This window comes from Anomaloglossus baeobatrachus, chromosome 3, assembly GCF_048569485.1.
Source record: "Anomaloglossus baeobatrachus isolate aAnoBae1 chromosome 3, aAnoBae1.hap1, whole genome shotgun sequence".
NCBI lineage: Eukaryota > Metazoa > Chordata > Amphibia > Anura > Aromobatidae > Anomaloglossus > Anomaloglossus baeobatrachus.
In genome coordinates, this window is record NC_134355.1 from 53,708,258 (window position 1) to 53,729,873 (window position 21,616).

The following is a 21,616-nucleotide window of genomic DNA, read 5'->3' on the forward strand; positions in this document are numbered from 1 at the left end:
CAATTTCCATTCAATTCAAGGGGCAAGACACCTATCAAAATTATGAATAATGGGGTCTTTGCTGTGATTGATCTATTGGTTCAGGTCAATGTGCTGTCAATAGCCCGTGGAAAAGAGCCGTGAGCTGAAAGGGAAGCTTCAGACGAGATCCACTGCCCCTTAATATTAGTGATTAGTGAGGGTCTCGGCTCCGATCACTATTTGAGACAAGTCTCAGAAAAGTGGTCTACAATACAAATGACGTTACTTTTGCTTTGACCAATGGCTAAAATCAGTGATATTATTTTTGTTCTTTTTTTCATGTAGTTTCCACTGGGACAAGTCAAACTCTGGGAAGCAAAAGTAGAAGAAGTAGACCGGTCCTGTGACTCTGATGAGGACTATGAGACCAGTGGACGGAGCCTCTTATCCACACATTTTACCATCGTCATCCACCCCAAAGAACAGGACCCCACATACCTTCTCATTGGATCCAAGCATGAAAAAGTACGCATGACGCTCAGAGATATAAGGCGGAGATGCCTCAGTGCTGGGATTTATGGGGGGGAAATTGGGGATTTGTCTACTAGGAGTGCAAAAAATACATAACAAGTTGACCACTATACCCCTAAGCAATTTGCACAAGTAAATTCTGATGCTTGTTTGCCCCCATCTCCTAAATATGATAAATAGGTCATTTCTATGGGGGAAAGGATCCCTGTGCAGGTTTCAGGATCCATAGGGTTCGTAACCAGACTGCTACACTTCCATTCTCCAGGGTTCTCATAGCTGCCACATGTTCTTTCTCCATGGTACTAGTCTCGATAGATAGATAGATAGATAGAGGGATAGATAGATAGAGGGATAGATAGATAGAGGGATAGATAGATAGAGGGATAGATAGATAGATAGAGGGATAGATAGAGGGATAGATAGATAGATAGATAGATAGAGGGATAGATAGATACATAGATAGATAATGGATAGATAGATAGATAGATAGATAGAGGGATATTTAGATAGATAGAGGTGCATCTCAATAAATTAGAATATCATCAAAAGGTTAATTTATTTCACTAATTTAATACAAAAAGGGAAACACATATATTAGAGTCATTACACACAGAGGGATCTATTTCTATATATTATATTAAGTCATTACATACAGAGGGATCTATTTCTATATATTATATTAAGTCATTACATACAGAGGGATCTATTTCTATATATTATATAGAGTCATTACACACAGAGGGATCTATTCCTATATATTATATAAAGTCATTACACACAGAGTGATCTATTCCTATATATTATATAAAGTCATTACACACAGAGTGATCTATTCCTATATATTATATAAAGTCATTACACACGGAAGGATCTATTTCAAGTGTTTATTTCCGTTAATGTTGATGATTATGGCTTACAGCCAATGAAAACCCAAAAGTCATTATCTCACAAAATTAGAATAATTACCACAAAACACCTGCAAAGGCTTTCTAAGTGTTTAAAATTGTCCCTTAGTCTGGTTCAGTAGGCTAATCAATCATGAGGAAAACTGCTAACTTAACAGATGTCCAGAAGGCAGTCATTGACACACTCCACAAGGAGGGTAAGCCACAAAAGGTCATAACTAAAGAAGCTGGCTGTTTACAGAGTGCTGTATCCAAGCATATTAATGCAAAGTTGAGTGGAAGGAAAAAGTGTGGTAGAAAAAGGTGCACAAGTAACTGGGATAACCACAGACTGGATAGGATTGTTAAGAAAAGGACATTCAAATATTTGGAGGGAGATTCACAAGGAGTGGACTGCTGCTGGATTATGGGATAGATATGGGATTGATGGATTGATATGGGATAGATAGATCGATAGATAGATAAATAGATAGATAGATTGATAGATAAATAGAAGAAAGCAGCACTATACAAAACTTTAGTTGTTGGGTGCAAGGTGTACAGTACCAACATATATGCAAAAATGGTAGGACTCCAAAATGCTGCAACGTAACAAAGAGCATAGGTGAATAAATTGCTTTATTACTACAATCTTGCAGTGCTGCGTTGTTTTTGTATATATATATATATATATATATATATATATATATATATATATACACAGACTGACATACTGTATATACATAGACTGATCATCCATCAGAATACGTATATTGAATAGAGCTAGTGACACAGTTCAGCTTTGATATTTTCGGATACGTTTCATTACTGGGCTGCAGCGCCAGCGCGGATATACTGTATGTTTACATGTATTTGCCTCTAACATTTGCACTCAGGATTTATAACAACAAGATATAAATAATAAATATTCCTGTTGTTTTATAGGAAACGTGGCACTACCATTTGACCATGGCAGCAGGAGTGACGGGAGCCAGTGTGGGTACAGAGTTTGAGCAGCTGGTGTGCAAACTGCTGAGCATGGATGGAGAATCATGTAAGTGTCCTTCCTATATGTGTCCAATCAATGTCTGCGGCAGTGCATGGAGGCGGTGTGTGTAGTTTTGATAAAATCACTATCTTATCAGCAGGAGATTATTGCTAAAGGACTAGTAAACATGCTGCCAGGTAGTCATCCTTATTCATAAGCTCTGTGTAACCCCGCCCACACCACTGATTGGCAGCTTTCTGCCTATGCACAGTGTACAAGCTGCCAATAAGTGGTGTGGACGGGGTTATACAAAACTCAGCATGCAGAAAAATGGAAGATAAAACAGGAATTTTATGAAAAGTGCAGCAAGTGTTAAAGTAAGTGACACATCGCTGGATTCAGGGTCTCTTTCTCTACATTGTGCTGCTCTCAGATGGAGCAACAAAAAACTAGTGACAGATTCCCTTTAAAAGTTATTCTTGGATGTTATTAAATAGAAACCTCAAGGGAATGGCCCATGGACACCATGAATTACTTTTCCATAGTCTAAGGGGATGAATGTTGGATCGCTGGGGGTCTGACTGGTGGGACCTCCAATGATCATGAGAACTGGGATCCATAGGACTTTCAATGGGGCAATTATCACATGTGTATTTCTGCTCCATTTAACGTCTATGAAACATATGACGGTGGTCGAGTATACCAGTGACCTTGATGCTGGTATGGTCTATGAGGTTTTGGGGCCACACTGTCAGAAAACGGACTTAGGGAAGGTCCGGCATGAAGTAAAACACAACACAAAACAAACAGGTGTTTTACCAAGTCAAACAAGGGGTACACCGGGGACACATTAACAACGGTTAGTGAGAGGGAAGGTGGACACTTTCCCCACTTACCTGCCGCTGTATGCTGCACTCCTAGCCAGTCCCTATACAGGTTCCTCACCTGTCGCTGAGCAGGAACCTGAAGCCCTGGGAGACTCTACAGATAGCCTGGCTAGTGAGTGGGAAGATAAACATCACTAGTCCCACCGCAACATTAAAACAACACACCAAGTGAAGAGGAGACAAACAGGGGGGAAAACAACAATAGACTAACTCCAACAACTAGGCTGCAGTCAAGCACCAGTACTACAGCCTACACCGCTAACAGCAGCAAGGACTTAGCAGCTCCTTCCACCTCCAGGACCAGAATTAATGGCAAAGAGAATAACCGACACCCTCTGCTGGAAACAGACGGTATATAAAGGGACTAGGAGTGGCCTCTCCCAAACTGGAAACACTTGACTAAGAGTCAGAAGCTGCTGGCAACGATAACTGACATTAACCCTTGCCATGCCCAAATAAAGAAACCACATTTAATAATATGTGTTTAATAAGTCTCACATGACAATGAGAGTCTAGTCCTGATCCTTTCACTAGTCTCAAAATACAGAGAGACGGCCGTAACACACACTTTATCGAAGGCTATGTGCGCACTAGAAAGTGCCTTTTTCTTAAGGAAAATCCGGACCCTCTTAAAAAACCGCACCAAAACCGCAATGAAATCCGCATACGGTTTAAGGCTATGTTCACACTAGAAAAATGATTTTTCTTAAGAAATTTCTTAAGAAATTTCTTAAGAGTGCACCTGTGTTAAAAAACGCACCAAAAACGCACCTGCGTTTTTGCCGCGTTTTCGGTGCGTTTTTGGTGCGTTTTCTGTGCGTTTTTGGTGCGTTTTTACCGCTGGTTGCTCCCTGCGTTATTGTGCCAATTATCTATGGCAAAAAACGCAGTTAGTTGCAGAAAAGAAGTGACATGCTCATTCTTTTTCTTAAGAAAATCTACTGAAAGAATTTTCTTAAGAAAAAAACGCAGTGTGTGCACAGCTATTTTTTTTTGCCATAGGTTTTGCTGGGGAATGTCTGCAGAAAGGTTACAAGAATTTCTCAAGAAATTTCTGCAGCAAAAACGGACCCAAAACGCAGGTAAAAAACGCAGTGTGTGAACATAGCCTTAGTGCGGTTTGCCGCGGATTGTCTGCAGGTTGGTCCCTGCGAATTTTTACCATTATCTATGGCAAAAACCGCAGGTACCTGCAGAAAAGAAGTGACATGCTCATTAATTCCGCAGCGGAAAATCCACGGGTAAATCCGCGGGTATAAAAAAAACGCAGTGTGCGCACAGCATTTTTTTAAAACCCATAGAATTTGCTGGGGAATGACTGCAGAAATGTTAGACACATTTTCTGCAGCAAATCCGCAGCAAAATCCGCGGTAAATCTGCAGCGTGCGCACAGGGCCTAAAACCAGTCCCGTAGACCTCCATGTTTGCTGAGACCAGAAGAGTGACCATCTATATTAGAAAAAAACTTTCCTTTTCCTTAAAGAGGTTGTATACTTTTGGCATCCCATTTTGTTATTTGGGAATTCTGAGATATACATGGCCTTGTTCACACACTGTATATTTGCTTCTTTTTTGCGTGCAGTGTTTTACTCTCCCAGCTAAGTGAGTGAGATCTATGAAACATCGTGCACTCATTACTCATCTTTTCCTTGTAGATTTTAAGAAGATACAAATCTGCAGCATGTTCATTTTTCTACATTTTTACAGCATTTCCACCCATTCAAATGAATGGGAAAAAAAACGCATTAAAAAAATGCATGCAAAAAAAGTGTGAATTTTACGCCGTTTCTTCTGCCAAGAGACATGTTTTTGGTGCAGAAATGTCTCCTGTAAATACATAATGTGCGCACGTTCCCTTACACCGGCAGCCCATTGATTTAGGGGTCTGTGCACACCTTCAGTTTTTGCAGCAGAATTTGCTGCAAATATTGGAATGTTTGCAGGAAAAACAATGCCAAAATTACACACGTTTTTGGGTGCGTTTTTTCAGTGGGTTTTTTTCCCATTCTGAAAAATACTGCAAAAATACTGAAATAATTGACATGCTGTAGATCTCAAACTGCTTAAAATCTGCAAGGAGAAAAAAGCAGCGTGTGTATGAGCGTTCATAAGTCTCATTCACTTTGCTCATACATACTGTAAATGTTTATTGTGTAATGCTCCATTCCTCCTCTGGGGGCACTGCAGGGAAATTTAACACTTAAAATCTCAGATTCCCCACAGCTGATTGTTGGGATCCCAGCGGGGAACACTGTAATTTTGCATTGATATTGAACTATTGTAGTTTAGTTACTGATTTCATTGCACTTGTTCAGGCACACAGGTATGGAGACATCCGGCTCTGTGCCACAGCAAGGAAGCCATATCGGCACCGCTCACTACGCTACCCTCCGAGGCATTACAGACAGAAGCCATCAAATTATTTAAGGTAAAAAAGTAAATAAGAGCATCATGTGATGTTTACAGCATTAACTCATTATTTCCCAATTGTTTTAATAATTTGCCATCTATGTGTCAATGTTCCCCAGGTATCCCCAGGTCCATTACACTCAGGTACTCGAGTCCCATCTGTGCACCCAACTGCTCGTTACAAGTACAGAGCACCTGAGCATGGTAGTGCCCGCTCATCACTAGTTACGAGTACAGAGCACCCGAGCATGGTAGTGCCCGCTCATCACTAGTTACGAGTACAGAGCACCCGAGCATGGTAGTGCCCGCTCATCACTAGTTACGAGTACAGAGCACCCGAGCATGGTAGTGCCCGCTCATCACTAGTTACGAGTACAGAGCACCTGAGCATGGTAGTGCCCGCTCATCACTAGGTACGAGTACGAAGCACCCGAGCACGGTAGTGCCCGCTCATCACTAGTTACGAGTACAGAGCACCCGAGCATGGTAGTGCCTGCTCATCACTAGTTACAAATATTGAGCACCAGAGCATGGTAGTGCCCGCTCATCACTAGTTACAAATATTGAGCACCCGAGCATGGTAGTGTCCGCTCATCACTAGTTACAAGTACAGAGCACCCGAGCATGGTAGTGCCCGCTCATCACTAGTTACAAGTACAGAGCACCCGAGCATGGTAGTGCTCGCTCATCACTAGTTACAAATATTGAGCACCAGAGCATGGTAGTGCCCACTCATCACTAGTTACAAATATTGAGCACCCGAGCATGGTAGTGCCCGCTCATCACTAGTTACGAGTACAGAGCACCCGAGCATGGTAGTGCCCGCTCATCACTAGTTACAAGTACAGAGCACCCGAGCATGGTAGTGCTCGCTCATCACTAGTTACAAATATTGAGCACCAGAGCATGGTAGTGCCCGCTCATCACTAGTTACAAATATTGAGGACCTGAGCATGGTAGTGCCCGCTCATCACTAGTTACAAGTACAGAGCACCCGAGCATGGTAGTGCCCGCTCATCACTAGTTACAAATATTGAGCACCAGAGCATGGTAGTGCCCACTCATCACTAGTTACAAATATTGAGCACCCGAGCATGGTAGTGCACGCTCATCACTAGTTACGAGTACAGAGCACCCGAGCATGGTAGTGCCCGCTCATCACTAGTTACAAGTACAGAGCACCCGAGCATGGTAGTGCTCGCTCATCACTAGTTACAAATATTGAGCACCAGAGCATGGTAGTGCCCGCTCATCACTAGTTACAAATATTGAGGACCTGAGCATGGTAGTGCCCGCTCATCACTAGTTACAAGTACCGAGCACCTGAGCATGGTAGTGCCCACTCATCACTAGTTACAAGTACCGAGCACCCGAGCATGGTAGTGCCCACTCATCACTAGTTACAAGTACCGAGCACCCGAGCATGGTAGTGCCCACTCATCACTAGTTACAAATATTGAGCACCAGAGCATGGTAGTGCCCACTCATCACTAGTTACAAATATTGAGCACCCGAGCATGGTAGTGCTCTCTGATCACTAGTTACGAGTACAGAGCACCCGAGCATGGTAGTGCTCGCTCATCACTAGTTACGAGCACCCGAGCATGGTAGTGCCCGCTCATCACTAGTTACGAGTACAGAGCACCTGAGCATGGTAGTGCCCGCTCATCACTAGTTACGAGTACAGAGCACCTGAGCATGGTAGTGCTCGCTCATCACTAGTTACGAGTACTGAGCACCCGAGCAGGGTAGTGGTCGCTCATCACTAGTTACGAGTACAGAGCACCTGAGCATGGTAGTGCTCGCTCATCACTAGTTACGAGTACTGAGCACCCGAGCATGGTAGTGCTTACTCATAACTAGTTATGAGTACAGAGCACCTGAGCATGGTAGTGCCCGCTCATCACTAGTTACAAGTACCGAGCACCAGAGCATGGTAGTGCCCACTCATCACTAGTTACAAATATTGAGCACCCGAGCATGGTAGTGCCCGCTCATCACTAGTTACGAGTACAGAGCACCCGAGCATGGTAGTGCCCGCTCATCACTAGTTACAAGTACAGAGCACCCGAGCATGGTAGTGCCCGCTCATCACTAGTTACAAGTACAGAGCACCCGAGCATGGTAGTGCTCGCTCATCACTAGTTACAAATATTGAGCACCAGAGCATGGTAGTGCCCGCTCATCACTAGTTACAAATATTGAGCACCAGAGCATGGTAGTGCCCACTCATCACTAGTTACAAATATTGAGCACCCGAGCATGGTAGTGCCTGCTCATCACTAGTTACGAGTACAGAGCACCCGAGCATGGTAGTGCCCGCTCATCACTAGTTACAAGTACAGAGCACCCGAGCATGGTAGTGCCCGCTCATCACTAGTTACAAGTACAGAGCACCCGAGCATGGTAGTGCTTGCTCATCACTAGTTACGAGCACCCGAGCATGGTAGTGCCCGCTCATCACTAGTTACGAGTACAGAGCACCTGAGCATGTTAGTGCCCGCTCATCACTAGTTACGAGTACAGAGCACCTGAGCATGGTAGTGCCCGCTCATCACTAGTTACGAGTACAGAGCACCTGAGCATGGTAGTGCTCGCTCATCACTAGTTACGAGTACTGAGCACCCGAGCAGGGTAGTGCCCGCTCATCACTAGTTACGAGTACAGAGCACCTGAGCATGGTAGTGCCCGCTCATCACTAGTTACGAGTACAGAGCACCTGAGCATGGTAGTGCTCGCTCATCACTAGTTACGAGTACTGAGCACCCGAGCAGGGTAGTTCCCGCTCATCACTAGTTACGAGTACAGAGCACCTGAGCATGTTAGTGCCCGCTCATCACTAGTTACGAGTACAGAGCACCTGAGCATGGTAGTGCCCGCTCATCACTAGTTACGAGTACAGAGCACCTGAGCATGGTAGTGCTCGCTCATCACTAGTTACGAGTACTGAGCACCCGAGCATGGTAGTGTTCACTCATCACTAGTTATGAGTACAGAGCACCTGAGCATGGTAGTACCCGCTCATCACTAGTTACGAGTACTGAGCACCCGAGCAGGGTAGTGGTCGCTCATCACTAGTTACGAGTACTGAGCACCCGAGCATGGTAGTGCTCGCTCATCACTAGTTACGAGTACAGAGCACCCGAGCATGGTAGTGCTTACTCATAACTAGTTACGAGTACAGAGCACCCGAGCATGGTAGTGCTCACTCATAACTAGTTATGAGTACAGAGCACCTGAGCATGGTAGTGCCCGCTCATCACTAGTTATGAGTACAGAGCACCTGAGCATGGTAGTGCCCGCTCATCACTAGTTATGAGTACAGAGCACCTGAGCATGGTAGTGCCCGCTCATCACTAGTTATGAGTACAGAGCACCTGATCATGGTAGTGCCCGCTGCGCTCATCACTAGTTATGAGTACAGAGCACCCAAGCATGGTAGTGCCCGCTCATCAGTAGTTATGAATAACAAGCACTCGAGTATGGTAGTGCTCACTCATTACTAGTTATGAGTAGTGAGCACTCGAGTATGGTAGTGCTCAATCATCACTAATGTGGATTCATCATTGACTCATTCTGTATTTATACCAATGAAATAAGGATTTTTATTTATTTTTAGCTGGACCTTGGTTTTTTTCCCCATTTTTACTGATATCCACAAAGCACTACACTAGGTGACAATCAAAGTTTTATACTTAAGGAAAATAAGACATTTTGTTTAAAAAAAAATACAGCCCTGTTGTTTTTGGATAGTTTCTGAAATGCTTTAGTGAATATTTCAGCGAGGACCGCTCCATCCCGGCCTTCCTTCACATAAGACGTGGGACGTGCGGGAAATACGAGACCAACAGACACTTATGTCATGGTCTCTACACACCTACAGTGGAATATGCTGCAAAGCAAAACACAGGCATATCCAGCTGCAGCAAATCAACCGCATATGTGAAAGAATAATTCCTATATACGATGCAAAGGGAAAGTCGGCATACTGGGAGGTCATGGCAGAGATCGGGATAAGAAATACCTGCACCTCGTTCTATAATCTGTGCCTGGTGGAGACTGACACAGGGAAGGGATAAGTGGATTCACTTCTCATTGACCCACAGTGTTTGGAATCCGGATAATGAGCCGGGTACACTCTACCCCCCTCTCTAATATCTGAAAATTATGACTTTTAAGACTTCCACGATTATTTATTACAACAGGAACATGATCTACCTCCCTGACCTTGGCCAACCTTTATAATACATTATCCTATGTCTGTGGGGAATTAAAAAAAAAACAAAACACTAAAATAAATTATTTCAGCTCGAAATGAAGTGAAGTCAAATTGGAATTTGCATTGCCTAAGCAATCTCCTGCTGGCTCTTGTGATATTATGTTTTTTACTTTCTAAAGAGTTTATGACTGTCAAAAGGACCTGTCATAAATATTTTAGCTGTTTTTTTTACCCAGTGTAAATACTACGGTTCCCCTGAATACTGTTGATATATGCAACAGATGAGGACTTCTATGTCTGTGTGAAGGAGGCCTTTATGCTGATCTAACAGTAGATGGCAATGTTGTGTAAAGTTTCCTTACTCTCTCTATTGTAAAAGGTCTCTTGTTTTTTCCTGGTTTCGCTTTCTCTTCCTGATGCAATGCTGTATGACTATGCATATTTTTACCTCATGCTCTAAGAAGTAAACAGCTTGTTATCCCATGTAATCTGCTCTGTGAACTTTCTTCTCCAACTGGGAAGCTAGAAGCTGTGCAACAAATACAACATTGTTTTTCTCTTGTTCCTGCGCCTCTTAATTCCGGAGATATGACCCTCTCTTTCCTGTACATAGATATAGTCAATTTAGCCAAAGGGGCATGGACTTAAATAATTTTATAGGAGTTCTATTGTGGACCACATCCCCTTGACTAACAAGATTAGATTTACTTAAGGCATGGAGGAGGCCATATCTCAGGGATGGAAAGACGCAGGAACAAAAGTAAAACAGCGTCGGATTCAGGAGAACACCATCATTTACCACAGGTAAAAAAAAGATATAGTTATGGCAAGTGACAGTTCATCTTAAAATATAGCACATGTGAACTGCTATGCCTGCCGGGCGAGCAGGGGTTTTAGTGAACGCACTGGGCCCCAGCAAACAGAAAACCCAGAGGGGTTTGACTGTGGAACCACAGCTGGTTTTCACCAGAGCCTCTAATGGTGAAGATGTTACGCTGCAGGTATGAGACTGGGTGTTACTCGGGAATACTGGTGCTGCGACGTCTGGCCCCAGGGGCATGGGATAGACAGTCTCTGGAGATAGGTAATAGTCCGTGAGCTCTCTCATAATCTCGCACCTGCGCAGAGAGCTCACAGGTTTGCGCAAGTGCACCTATGTTTTCGGCTCTGCCCGCAATGGGGCAGAACGAAGGGCGCCTGCGTGGGTCGGGAATGACTGCGCAGGCACGCAATTTTGCCCAGTACGTGGATGGTGACGAAGGCATTATCTACATCAATCATCAAAGGAGGACAGCAAACAGAGGCAGGAGGGAGGGACAGGAGCCGAAAAAGAGCCCACCAATCCAACCACAACAGGTCATTTGCATACATGGCTGTCAGACCTTATAAAGTTATTTCTGGGGTCTGCAAGGGGAGTCAGGGAACAAGGCGCACCTTCATAGAATGCAGCCTTCCGAGCTGAAGAAGGTGATACTTTAGGGTCAATACTGAAAAAACTGGTGACAGGTTCCCTTTAAGATTTTTATCTTGTGAGATTGTCCCTCCCAGTAATATAGGCTGAATGTGAGGTCTTTGTGTATGCATGGGGTTGAGTTTCTCAGCATCTATTATATCATCACAGCTTCCATTTCTTCTTCTTGTGCTTTTCTCCTTTTCTAGTGACTGCTCTCTATTCCCTCTTTGAGCCATTTTCCTCCATTCATGCTGTGGAAATCTGTGTATAACCAACTCCATTCCTTGTTGCTCTCTCTAACACTTAAGGCTACTTTACACACTGCGATATCAGTCCCGATATCGCTAGTGTGGGTACCCGCCCCCATCTGTTGCGCGACACGGGCAAATCGCTGCCCGTGTCGCACAACAGCCGTCACACATACTTACCTGTCCGGCGACGTCGCTGTGACGGGCGAACCGCCTCCTTTCTAAGGGGGCGGTCTGTGCGGCGTCACAGCGACGTCACTGAAGCTTCACTGAACCGACGCCCAATAGCAGCGATGGGGCGGAGATGAGCGGGACGTAACATCCCGCCCACCTCCTTCCTTCCGCATAGCGGCCGGGAGGCAGGTAAGGGGAGCTTCCTCGTTCCTGCGGCGTCACACGCAGCGATGTGTGCTGCCGCAGGAACGAGGAACAACTTCGTTACTGCTGCAGTAACGATTTTTGAGAATGGACCCCCGTGTCGCCGATTAGCGATTTTGCACGTTTTTGCAACGATGCAAAATCGCTTATCGGTGTCACACGCAACGGCATCGCTAATGCGGCCGGATGTGTGTCACAAATTCCGTGACCCCAATGACTCCGCATTAGCAATGTCGCAGCGTGTAAAGCCCGCTTTAGAGAACAAAGGGAGAGAGAAGAGGGAACCTTTGAGAAGCTTTTTTTTTCAAAGCATTGATCTAGATAAAGGACTTACAGATTCTCTGCAGCAGCCAATGGTAGATATTTTTCAATGGAGATTATTTACAAAATTTGTTAACTTTAACACTTAGTAAACAAATTAAATGAAGGAAGAAGGTACACATAACAATTAAAGCACAGACAATCATTTTATATGAAGTATGCAGGAAGCTTGTGTGCTCCCTCCAGTGGTGGCTGCAGATTGTTATTGTTTTACTGTCAAGATACAGACAGAATTTAGGTTAAAAAATAAAATCTATGACCTCTATAAAGATACATTACTCACTGAATTTTGGACTTATTTAAATAAATAGAAAATAAGTAGCAAAAAAAATGGTGTGCAAGGGAAGTTTTATTTGTTTTAGAAAAAGCTAAAAAGATTCTTGTAATTTTGCACAGCTTTTAGCTTCCCAGTTGCAGAAGAAAGTTCACAGAGCAGATTAAATGGAATAACAAGCTCTTTACATCTCAGAACATCAGGTAAAAAATATGCACAGTCATACAGCACTGCATCAGGAAGAAGAAACAAAACCAGGAAAAAGCAAGAGACTTTTTACAATACAGTGAGTAAGTAAACTTTACACAACATAACCATCTACATTTAGATCAGCATAAAGTCCTCCTTCACACAGACAAAGAAGTCCTCATCTGTTGCATCTACCAACATGGAAAACCCTTTTTTTCCAAATAGTTTTTATTGAAACTTTTGATAAATATGGGGAAACAAAATATAAAGGGAATGGAAAGGTAAAAAAGGGGGAAAAAGTAAGGTTAAACAAGGTTAAAAGGGATAGCCAAAGGATTGACAAAACATCTTATACAGAATATTTAAACAATGTAAATATGCAAAACATTATGTTATACTTGAATTATCTAACATTTAAAATGCTAAAAAAAAAAACATTAAAAAAAGTAATTACTGGGATAAATAAAATACTACATTAATTGTACTTTATAAGGAAGGAATATTGAAACCCTTTTCTTAATTTCGAATGGAAACACATTTTGCTTTTCATATGAAGAGGTTGGGTTTTTTTCTTAAAAGGATTTATTTAAAAAAAAAAGAAAGTAGATTTCACGTCTTTGAATTAGATCCTGTAAAAAACGTCTTCAAACTAGGCCCTGTGCAGTGAAATGGCTGCAAAAAAGATTCGGGATAAAAACTTTTCAAAACTCCACCAAAATCATTTCATGAAAAGAAAAATCCTTGAAAAGCTCTTCCCGAAAAAGGATCTTTTATTGAAGTGATATCCTGTCGAAATGCTCATCGGGTTTGTCCACTTAAATAAAGAACACTTCTAAAATACGGCGGTACATTTTATCCTTTAACCCCTTCACGACTGGCCGATTTTCCGCTTTCCGTTTCTTTTTCTCTACATTCTGGTCATTTGAGAGCTCATTTTTTGTGGAAAAAGCTGTACTTTTAAATGAAACCATGAGTTTTACCATATAGTGTACTGGAAAACTGCAAAAAAAAAAAATCCCAAAAAAGTGCGATTGCTTTGTTGTTTTTGGGATTTTTTATTCACCGTGTTCACTATATGGTAAAACTGATGTGTGGGTGTGATGCCTGAGGTTGGTGCGAGTTCGTAGACACCAAACATGTATAGGTTTACTTGTATCTAAGGGGTTAAAAAAAATCAGAAGTTTGTGCGAAAAAAGTGGTTTTGCGCCATTTTCCGCGACCCGTAGTATTCTCATTTTTTGGGCTCTATGGATCAGTAATGGCCTATTTTTTGTATCTCGGGCTCATATTTTTAACGGTACCATTTATGCGCAGAAGCGCTGTTTTGATCGCAAAATATGCAGCGAGCGAAAAATGTAATTTTTGCGCTTTGAATTTTTTTTGCTTCTACGCTGTTTACCGATTAGATTAATTGATTTTATATTTTGATAGATCGGGCATTTCTGAACAAGGCAATACCAAATATGTGTATATTTTTTCTTTTTTTAACCCTTTAATTTCCAATGGGGTGAAAGTGGGGTGATTTGAACTTTTAGGGTTTTGTTTTTTTTAATTTGTAAAAACTTTTTTTAAAATTTTTTTTATTTTACTAGTCCCCCTAGGGGACTATATGGATCAGCTGTCTGATTTCTCTTCCATATCTGCTGATCACACCTACACAGCTGTGAACACCAGATATGCTCATCTCCTATCTCACACAGCTCTCGTTCGGGTGAAACAGTAAGTGAGTCATGTGAGGTACAGAAGTCATCACATGACGCTGTGCTACTATGACAACCACTGGATCCACAAGATCACGTCACGTGACTTCTGGTATTGGCCTGTGAGTACCGATCTACTACTATCGCCGTTAATATGGTGCTGTCACATTCTTACAGTGCCATTTAAGGGGTTAACCGGTAAGGGTGGATAGCGATTCCACTCCTATCTTCAAGGCACACATGTCCGCTGTATAAATCAGCTGACATGTACATGGATTCCCGCCTGCAGCCCAGAGCAGTACGTGGGGATTAACACTATGACCGCTAGGACGTAACTTTACTGACCGCGGTTGTTATGGAGGTAACCGGACTCCATAGTAAATTCGGATCAATATTTTGTATTGGTATTTATAAGCCAAAATCAGTACCAATATTTTAATTATACTTTTTAATAATTTTACACTTCTGTTATTGCCTATAAATACTGATAAAAAAAAACTAATTTAGTAATTCAATTTTAAGTTCGTTGTTTAAAATTGCAATTTGTTAATGTGGCCACAAGAGGGAGCTAGAGTCATTCATTTGGTTTTATATACAAAAAATGTTCATCATTCTATCCTCAGGGCATTTGTTATATGACATGATATACTGTATATCAATCTTAATGATGTATGTTCAGTGCGGTATATATTACGCTTCTTTTACTGGTATATCTTCAGTGCAATTTAAACCATCGTTTTAACTTTTATTTCACAAATCAATAGTGCACATAAATATAAGAAACTTTGTAATAGATGATATCAGACAAATCTGCTTCTTTCGCCTCCTGGAGTGAGGTTACACTGTTAATAGATTGGTACAAAGATAGACTTTCCCTTTACTAACAGAGAGGACAGTTGGTGCTTTTAAAATTATATGAGGTAAGCGACAGTGAATCAGGAGAACTATACTACATTTCTAATTTGATGTGTTTACTAATATTATTATTACACCTACTACATATTGAGATAGGATCTTGGAGATGGGAATACCCCTTTAAAGGCCAGTTACAGTTCTCCATAGAACTATATGAGCACCAATTGTCATCTCCTATATAAAGAATGGAAAAGACTGTTTTCATTGAATACAGATTTAACTAGTAAAATTGAGAATTTGAAGAATGACTGATTAGTCCAGAACGAGAAAGAAGCAGATTCCTCTGATAAGATATATAATGTTTATATATTATCTATCCCTCTATCTATCCCTCTATCTATCGATCTATCTATCCCTCTATCTATCTATCTATCTATCTATCTATTATCTATCTATCCCTCTATCTATCTATTTATCTATCTATCCCTCTATCTATCTATCTATCTATCTATCCCTCTATCTATCTATCTATCTATCTATTATCTATCTATCCCTCTATCTATCTATCTATTATCTATCTATCCCTCTATCTATTATCTATCTATCGCTCTATCTATTATCTATCCATCTATCTATTATCTATCTATCCCTCTATCTATCCCTCTATCTATCTATCTATCTATCTATCCCTCTATCTATCTATCTATCCCTCTATCTATCTATCTATCTATCTATCTATCTATCTATCCCTCTATCTATCCATACCTCTATCTATCGATCTATCTATCCCTCTATCTATCTATCTATTATCTATCTATCCCTCTATCTATCTATCTATCTATCCCTCTATCTATCTATCTATCTATCTATCTATCTATCTTTCTCTCTATCTATCTATCTATCTATCTATCTATGTCACCATTTGTAATATAATATAATAATAACCTGCCCTTTCATGTAATACCTCCAGACCTGCCAGCTCTTCCTCAATGCTGCTGTCGATTCCCCTGCCATTGACTATCATGTCTCCCTGGCTCAAAGTGCCCTACAAGTCTGTCTTACCCACCCTGAGCTTCAGAATGAGATCTACTGCCAGCTCATTAAACAGACAAGACACCGGCAGCCACAGAACCAGCCCAGCCCCATCCAGGTAAAACACTTCAAAAGTGAACAAAAAGCAGTATCTAAAATTATTCTAGTGGCCTGTCCTCCATGTATAGCGAATGTGAGGTCAAGTGAATAAGACGCAGGTGCCAAATTCAATGGGCGTGCCAAATTTAATATTTTTTTATTCATTACTAAGATCTGGTTTTCTGTTTTTACACACTATTTCTAATCCTAACTAGGAAAATGGTTATGACTAAGTTCAGGTTAGAGCTATGACTAATTTTAGTGTTCGGGCTATGACTAAGTTTAGGGTTAGGGCTATGAATGAATTTAGGGATAGGACTATGATTAAGTTTAGAATTAGGACTATGACTATGTTTAGAATTAGAGCAATGACTAAGCTTAGGTTAGAACTATGACAAAGTTTAAGGTTAGGGCTATGACTAAGTTTAGGGTTAGTGCTAAGTTTAGGGTTAAGGCTATGACTAAGTTTAGGGTTAGTGCTAAGTTTAGGGTTAGGGCTATGACTAAGTTTAGGGTTAGGGCTATGAATGAATTTAGGGATAGGACTATAATTAAGTTTAGAATTAGAGCAATGACTAAGCTTAGGTTAGAGCTATGACAAAGTTTAGGGTTAGGGCTATGACAAAGTTTAAGGTTAGGGCTATGACTAAGTTTAGGGTTAGGGCTATGACTAAGTTTAAGGTTAGGGCTATGACTAAGTTTAAGGTTAGGGCTATGACTAAGTTTAGGGTTAGGGCTAAGTTTAGGGTTAGGGCTATGACTAAGTTTAAGGTTAGGGCTATGACTAAGTTTAGGGTTAGGGCTAAGTTTAGGGTTAGGGCTATGACTAAGTTTAGGGTTAGGGCTATGAATGAATTTAGGGATAGGACTATGATTAAGTTTAGAATTAGAGCAATGACTAAGCTTAGGTTAGAGCTATGACAAAGTTTAGGGTTAGGGCTATGACAAAGTTTAAGGTTAGGGCTATGACTAAGTTTAGGGTTAGGGCTAAGTTTAGGGTTAGGGCTATGACTAAGTTTAAGGTTAGGGCTATGACTAAGTTTTGGGTTAGGGCTAAGTTTAAGGTTAGTGCTATGACTAAGTTTAACTTAAAGTTATAACTTAGTTTAGGGTTAGCGCTATAACCAAGCTTAGAATTAGGGTTATGACTAAGTTTAAGGAAATGACTAAATTTAGGGTTATTAGGCTATGACTAATTAATTAGGCTATGACTAATTAATTAGGCTATGACTAATTTTAGAGCTCTGACTAAGTTTAGGGTTAGAGCAATGACTAAGTTTAGGGCCATGACTACGTTTAGGCTTAGGGCTATGCCTAAGTTTAGGGTTAGGGCTAAGTTTAGGGTTAGGGCTATGACTAAGTTTAGGGTTAGGGCTAAGTTTAGGCTTAGGGCTATGCCTAAGTTTAGGGTTAGGGCTAAGTTTAGGTTTAGGGCTATGACTAAGTTTAAAGTTTGGGTTATAATTAAATTAGGGTTAGCGATAGCACTCAGGTTATGCTGTAGTGATAAGGGTGCTTTACACGCTGCGACATCGCTAACTATATATTGTCGGGGTCATGGTGTTTGTGACGTACATCCGGCACCGTTAGTGACATCGCAGCGTGTGACAGCTAGGACCGAAGATCAACGATCGCAAAAACGTCAAAAATTGTTGATCGTTGACACGTTGCTCCTTTTCATAATATCGGTGGTGGTGCATGCCCCTGGTTGTTTGTCGTTCCTGCGGCATCACACATCGCTATGTGTGGCATCGCAGGAGTGACGAACATCTCCTTACCTGCGTCCACCGGCAATGAGGAAGGAAGGAGGTGGGCGGCATGTTCCGGCCGCTCATCTCCGCCCCTCCTCTGCTATTGGGCGGCCGTTTTGTGACGCCGCTGTGATGTCGCTATGACGCCGATCGCACCTCCCCCTTGAAGGAGGGATTGTTCGGCAGCAACAGCGGCGTCGCTGAACAGGTATGTGCGTGTGACGCTGCCGTAGCGATAATGTTTAGTACGGCAGCGATCACCACATAACGCACCAACGACGGGGGCGAGTGCTATTGCTCGCAACATCGCTAGCTATCGCTAGCGATGTCGCAGCGTGTAAAGCACCCTTAAGAGTAATAAATTAGTTACTGTACATAAAACAAGTGTTAAAAAGGTAAAATCAACATGCTATAAAAAATATATTTCTAATTTTTAGAATGTTATGTCAAATTTCAGCAGAAAAAAACTAGAAAATTGAAGGTCAAACTGTAATTACTGAAGTATTTTCTTAAAATACAGTGCATGTCCTTTGGGGATAAGGGGTTCAATACTGGACTCACAGGAGGGCCCAGGAAGCGCTAGCAGTCCACAGGTTGGGGGACACAAAATATTTGCTGTACCCCAGGCTCTGGCAGTCTGTGTTGATCCTGCTTACATAGGGTCCTCGGAGGATCTTGGGCGCTCGAGCACTTGACTTTATTCTACACTAAGCACTGTCAGAAATTGATGATCTGTGTAAATATTTTATCTAATAGGAGCCAGTAGATTCTCCATGACCAATCTTAAAATTTCCTCAATGCATGCTCCAAGGGTTGCAAGGAGAGAGAATCCCATCACCACCTCAGTTAAGGGGGAAAAAAACTTTTTGGGTGGTAGGAAATCTATTCAAGCCCCAAGAAAACTTGTTTTGCCCGTCTGAAGCTGGTACATAAATGATAGACCTGCTTGTGTTTTCACAGGGGTGGCAGCTCCTGGCATTGTGCGTTGGCCTCTTCCTTCCTCAGCATCCATACATCTGGCTGTTGAAACTTTTCCTGAAGAAGAACGCCGACATCAGGTATTCCATAGATCCACTAGGGCAAGATTATAGTACTTGTTAAAATGGTTCATTTCAAACCTTGTTGCAAAGGACGTGGCTTATGGAGTTTACATCATTATTAGGGGGTGATCCTTCTAAGGCAGACCACTGGGTCTGATATGAAGAGCAGATTGATTCCTCCTAGGTTGATCTTTATTTTTTGTTCACTGACGGGCATGTGTAGATGGAATTTGCCAATAGGCTAAAGCAACAAATGAGAAGTCTAAAGGCTGCTTTACACGCAGCGACATCGCTGGCGATGTCACTGGTGAAAGCACCCGCCCCCGTCGTTTGTGAGTCATGGGCAAATTACTGCCCGTGGCGCACAATATCGCTAACCCCCGTCACACATACTTACCTTCCTCGCGACGTCGCTGTGGCCGGCGAACCGCCTCTTTTCTAAGGGGGAGGTTCGTGCACCATCACGGCGACGTCACACGGCAGGCGTCCAATAGAAGCGGAGGGGCGGAGAGCAGCCGCATGAAAGACACGCCCACCTTGTTGCCGGAGGACGCAAGTACAGTGTTGTTCGTCATTCCTGGGGTGTCACACGTAGTGATGTGTGCTACCTCAGGAACAACCACCAACCTGCGTCCTGAACCAGCAACGACATTTGGGAAATGAACGACATGTCAACGATCAACAATTAGGTGAGTAATTGTGATCGTTAGCGGTAGCTCGTACGTTTCACACGCAACAACGTCGCTAATGAGGCCGGATGTGTGTCACGAATTCCGTGACCCCAACGGCATCTCATTAGCGATATCGTTGCGTGTATAGCCCCCTTAAGGCCCTGTGTGCACATTGTGTTATTACCGCGTTTTTTGCCATGGGTGCGGTATTCTGCCAGAGGTTGCGGATTTTTCTTAAGAAAAAGTTATTTCCCAGTGCGCACAGGGCCTTAAGGGTGCTTTACACGCTGCGACCTCGCTAGCGGTCTCGTTAGCGATGTGACACGCCAGATCGCACATGTGACCGGCGCTATAAAAACTAGCGAGAGATCGCTAGCGAGGTCGCGGCGTGTAAAGCACCCTTTAGACTATGTTCACACAAAAAAACAAAAAAACAAAACAAAAAAAACCCCAATTGTTCCACTTCCCCTCCTTTTTGGGGGAAGTTTTTGGAAGATTTGTTCTTTTCCTTAAGCAATTTTGTAGAGGTTTTCTTTTTCTCTAAAGTGTCTCTTTGCAGGCTTTTGATTGGGCAGTGCCCAGTTTGGAGCATATTCCATCAACCTCTGCTGCAAAGAAGAGGCATGCTATTGTTTTTCCCACCATTTTTTTCAATAATCTTTTCAGGACAAATAAAACTTCCTTATATGAACAACAAAGGGTATGTGTATACGACGTCACTGAGCTTTTCTCAAGCAAAGTCGCTTTAGGAAAAAGCTGAGGATCTTTTGCCCAGAGCAGTTTCTTTTTTTTTTGTTTGCATCTTTTTATTAACATTTTACAGATTTTAATACAAGAAATACAAGGAATAAGGGAGGAATTAAAGAAAGGGAAAACAGGAATAGACAAAAAGGAAAAAGGAAAAACCAACAGTTAGGCCATGTGCGCACGTTGCGTTCAGTTACTTGCAGTTGTAAACGCATCCTGTGGCAGAATTTGCCAATGTCTACTTTGGTCATGGTAAAAAAAACGCATCCGTTTTTATCGCGTTTTAGATGCGTTTTAGCTGTGTTTACAGTGCGTTTTCATTGTTTTGGACATGCATTTTTGATGCTTTTTGATTCTAGCGTTTCTGAACGAATGTCATGATAAAATAAATTTGAGAATGGAAAAAAAAAAAGTCATGCTTAAAATCATACCCAAAATAGCTAATTTTAATTAAAAGATTATCGTGATTTAATATTTATGTATAAATTAACGATAAATTATAGTTTGACTATTTTTTTATAGTCGGGATAGATATATGTGTGAAAGGAGACGTCAAGACCTCACTATAATGTCAAAAACGCATCCTTTGGTTTTGTCAAAAATGCATGCGTTTTGCATCAAAAAAGCATGTAAAACGCTAGATATTTGATTTAGGATGCGTTTTGATCATTCTCATTGACTTCAATGATAGCAAAATGCTGCCAAAATGGCAAAAACAATTGACATGTTGCTTCTTCAAACTCACAGATTTTGCCAAATGTTATGCAACAAAAACGCTGCGTTTTTAACAGCATTGTGCGCACAAGAAAGCCCTATTTCCCATAGACTTTGCTTGGAAATCAAAACGCATGCATTTTTGCATTAAAACGCTGCAGTTCAAAATGCTGCGGAAACGCATGAAAAACGCAACGTGCGCACATAGCCTTAAAGGGAACCTGTCACCTGAAATTTCGCTATTAAACTAAAAGAATCCCCTTCT

At 41.9% G+C, this 21,616-nt stretch overlaps 1 protein-coding gene across 1 annotated transcript in view; it reads left to right on the forward strand.

The window, feature by feature from the left end:
• Positions 1 to 21,616, forward strand: part of PLEKHH2 (pleckstrin homology, MyTH4 and FERM domain containing H2) — a 239,776-nt gene that overhangs the window by 178,691 nt on the left and 39,469 nt on the right. The window contains exons 17-21 of the mRNA XM_075339186.1: positions 307 to 486; positions 2,322 to 2,430; positions 5,567 to 5,679; positions 16,268 to 16,447; positions 19,140 to 19,237. Of these exons, the coding sequence (XP_075195301.1) occupies positions 307 to 486; positions 2,322 to 2,430; positions 5,567 to 5,679; positions 16,268 to 16,447; positions 19,140 to 19,237 (680 nt within the window). The remainder of the gene's footprint in view (positions 1 to 306; positions 487 to 2,321; positions 2,431 to 5,566; positions 5,680 to 16,267; positions 16,448 to 19,139; positions 19,238 to 21,616) is intronic.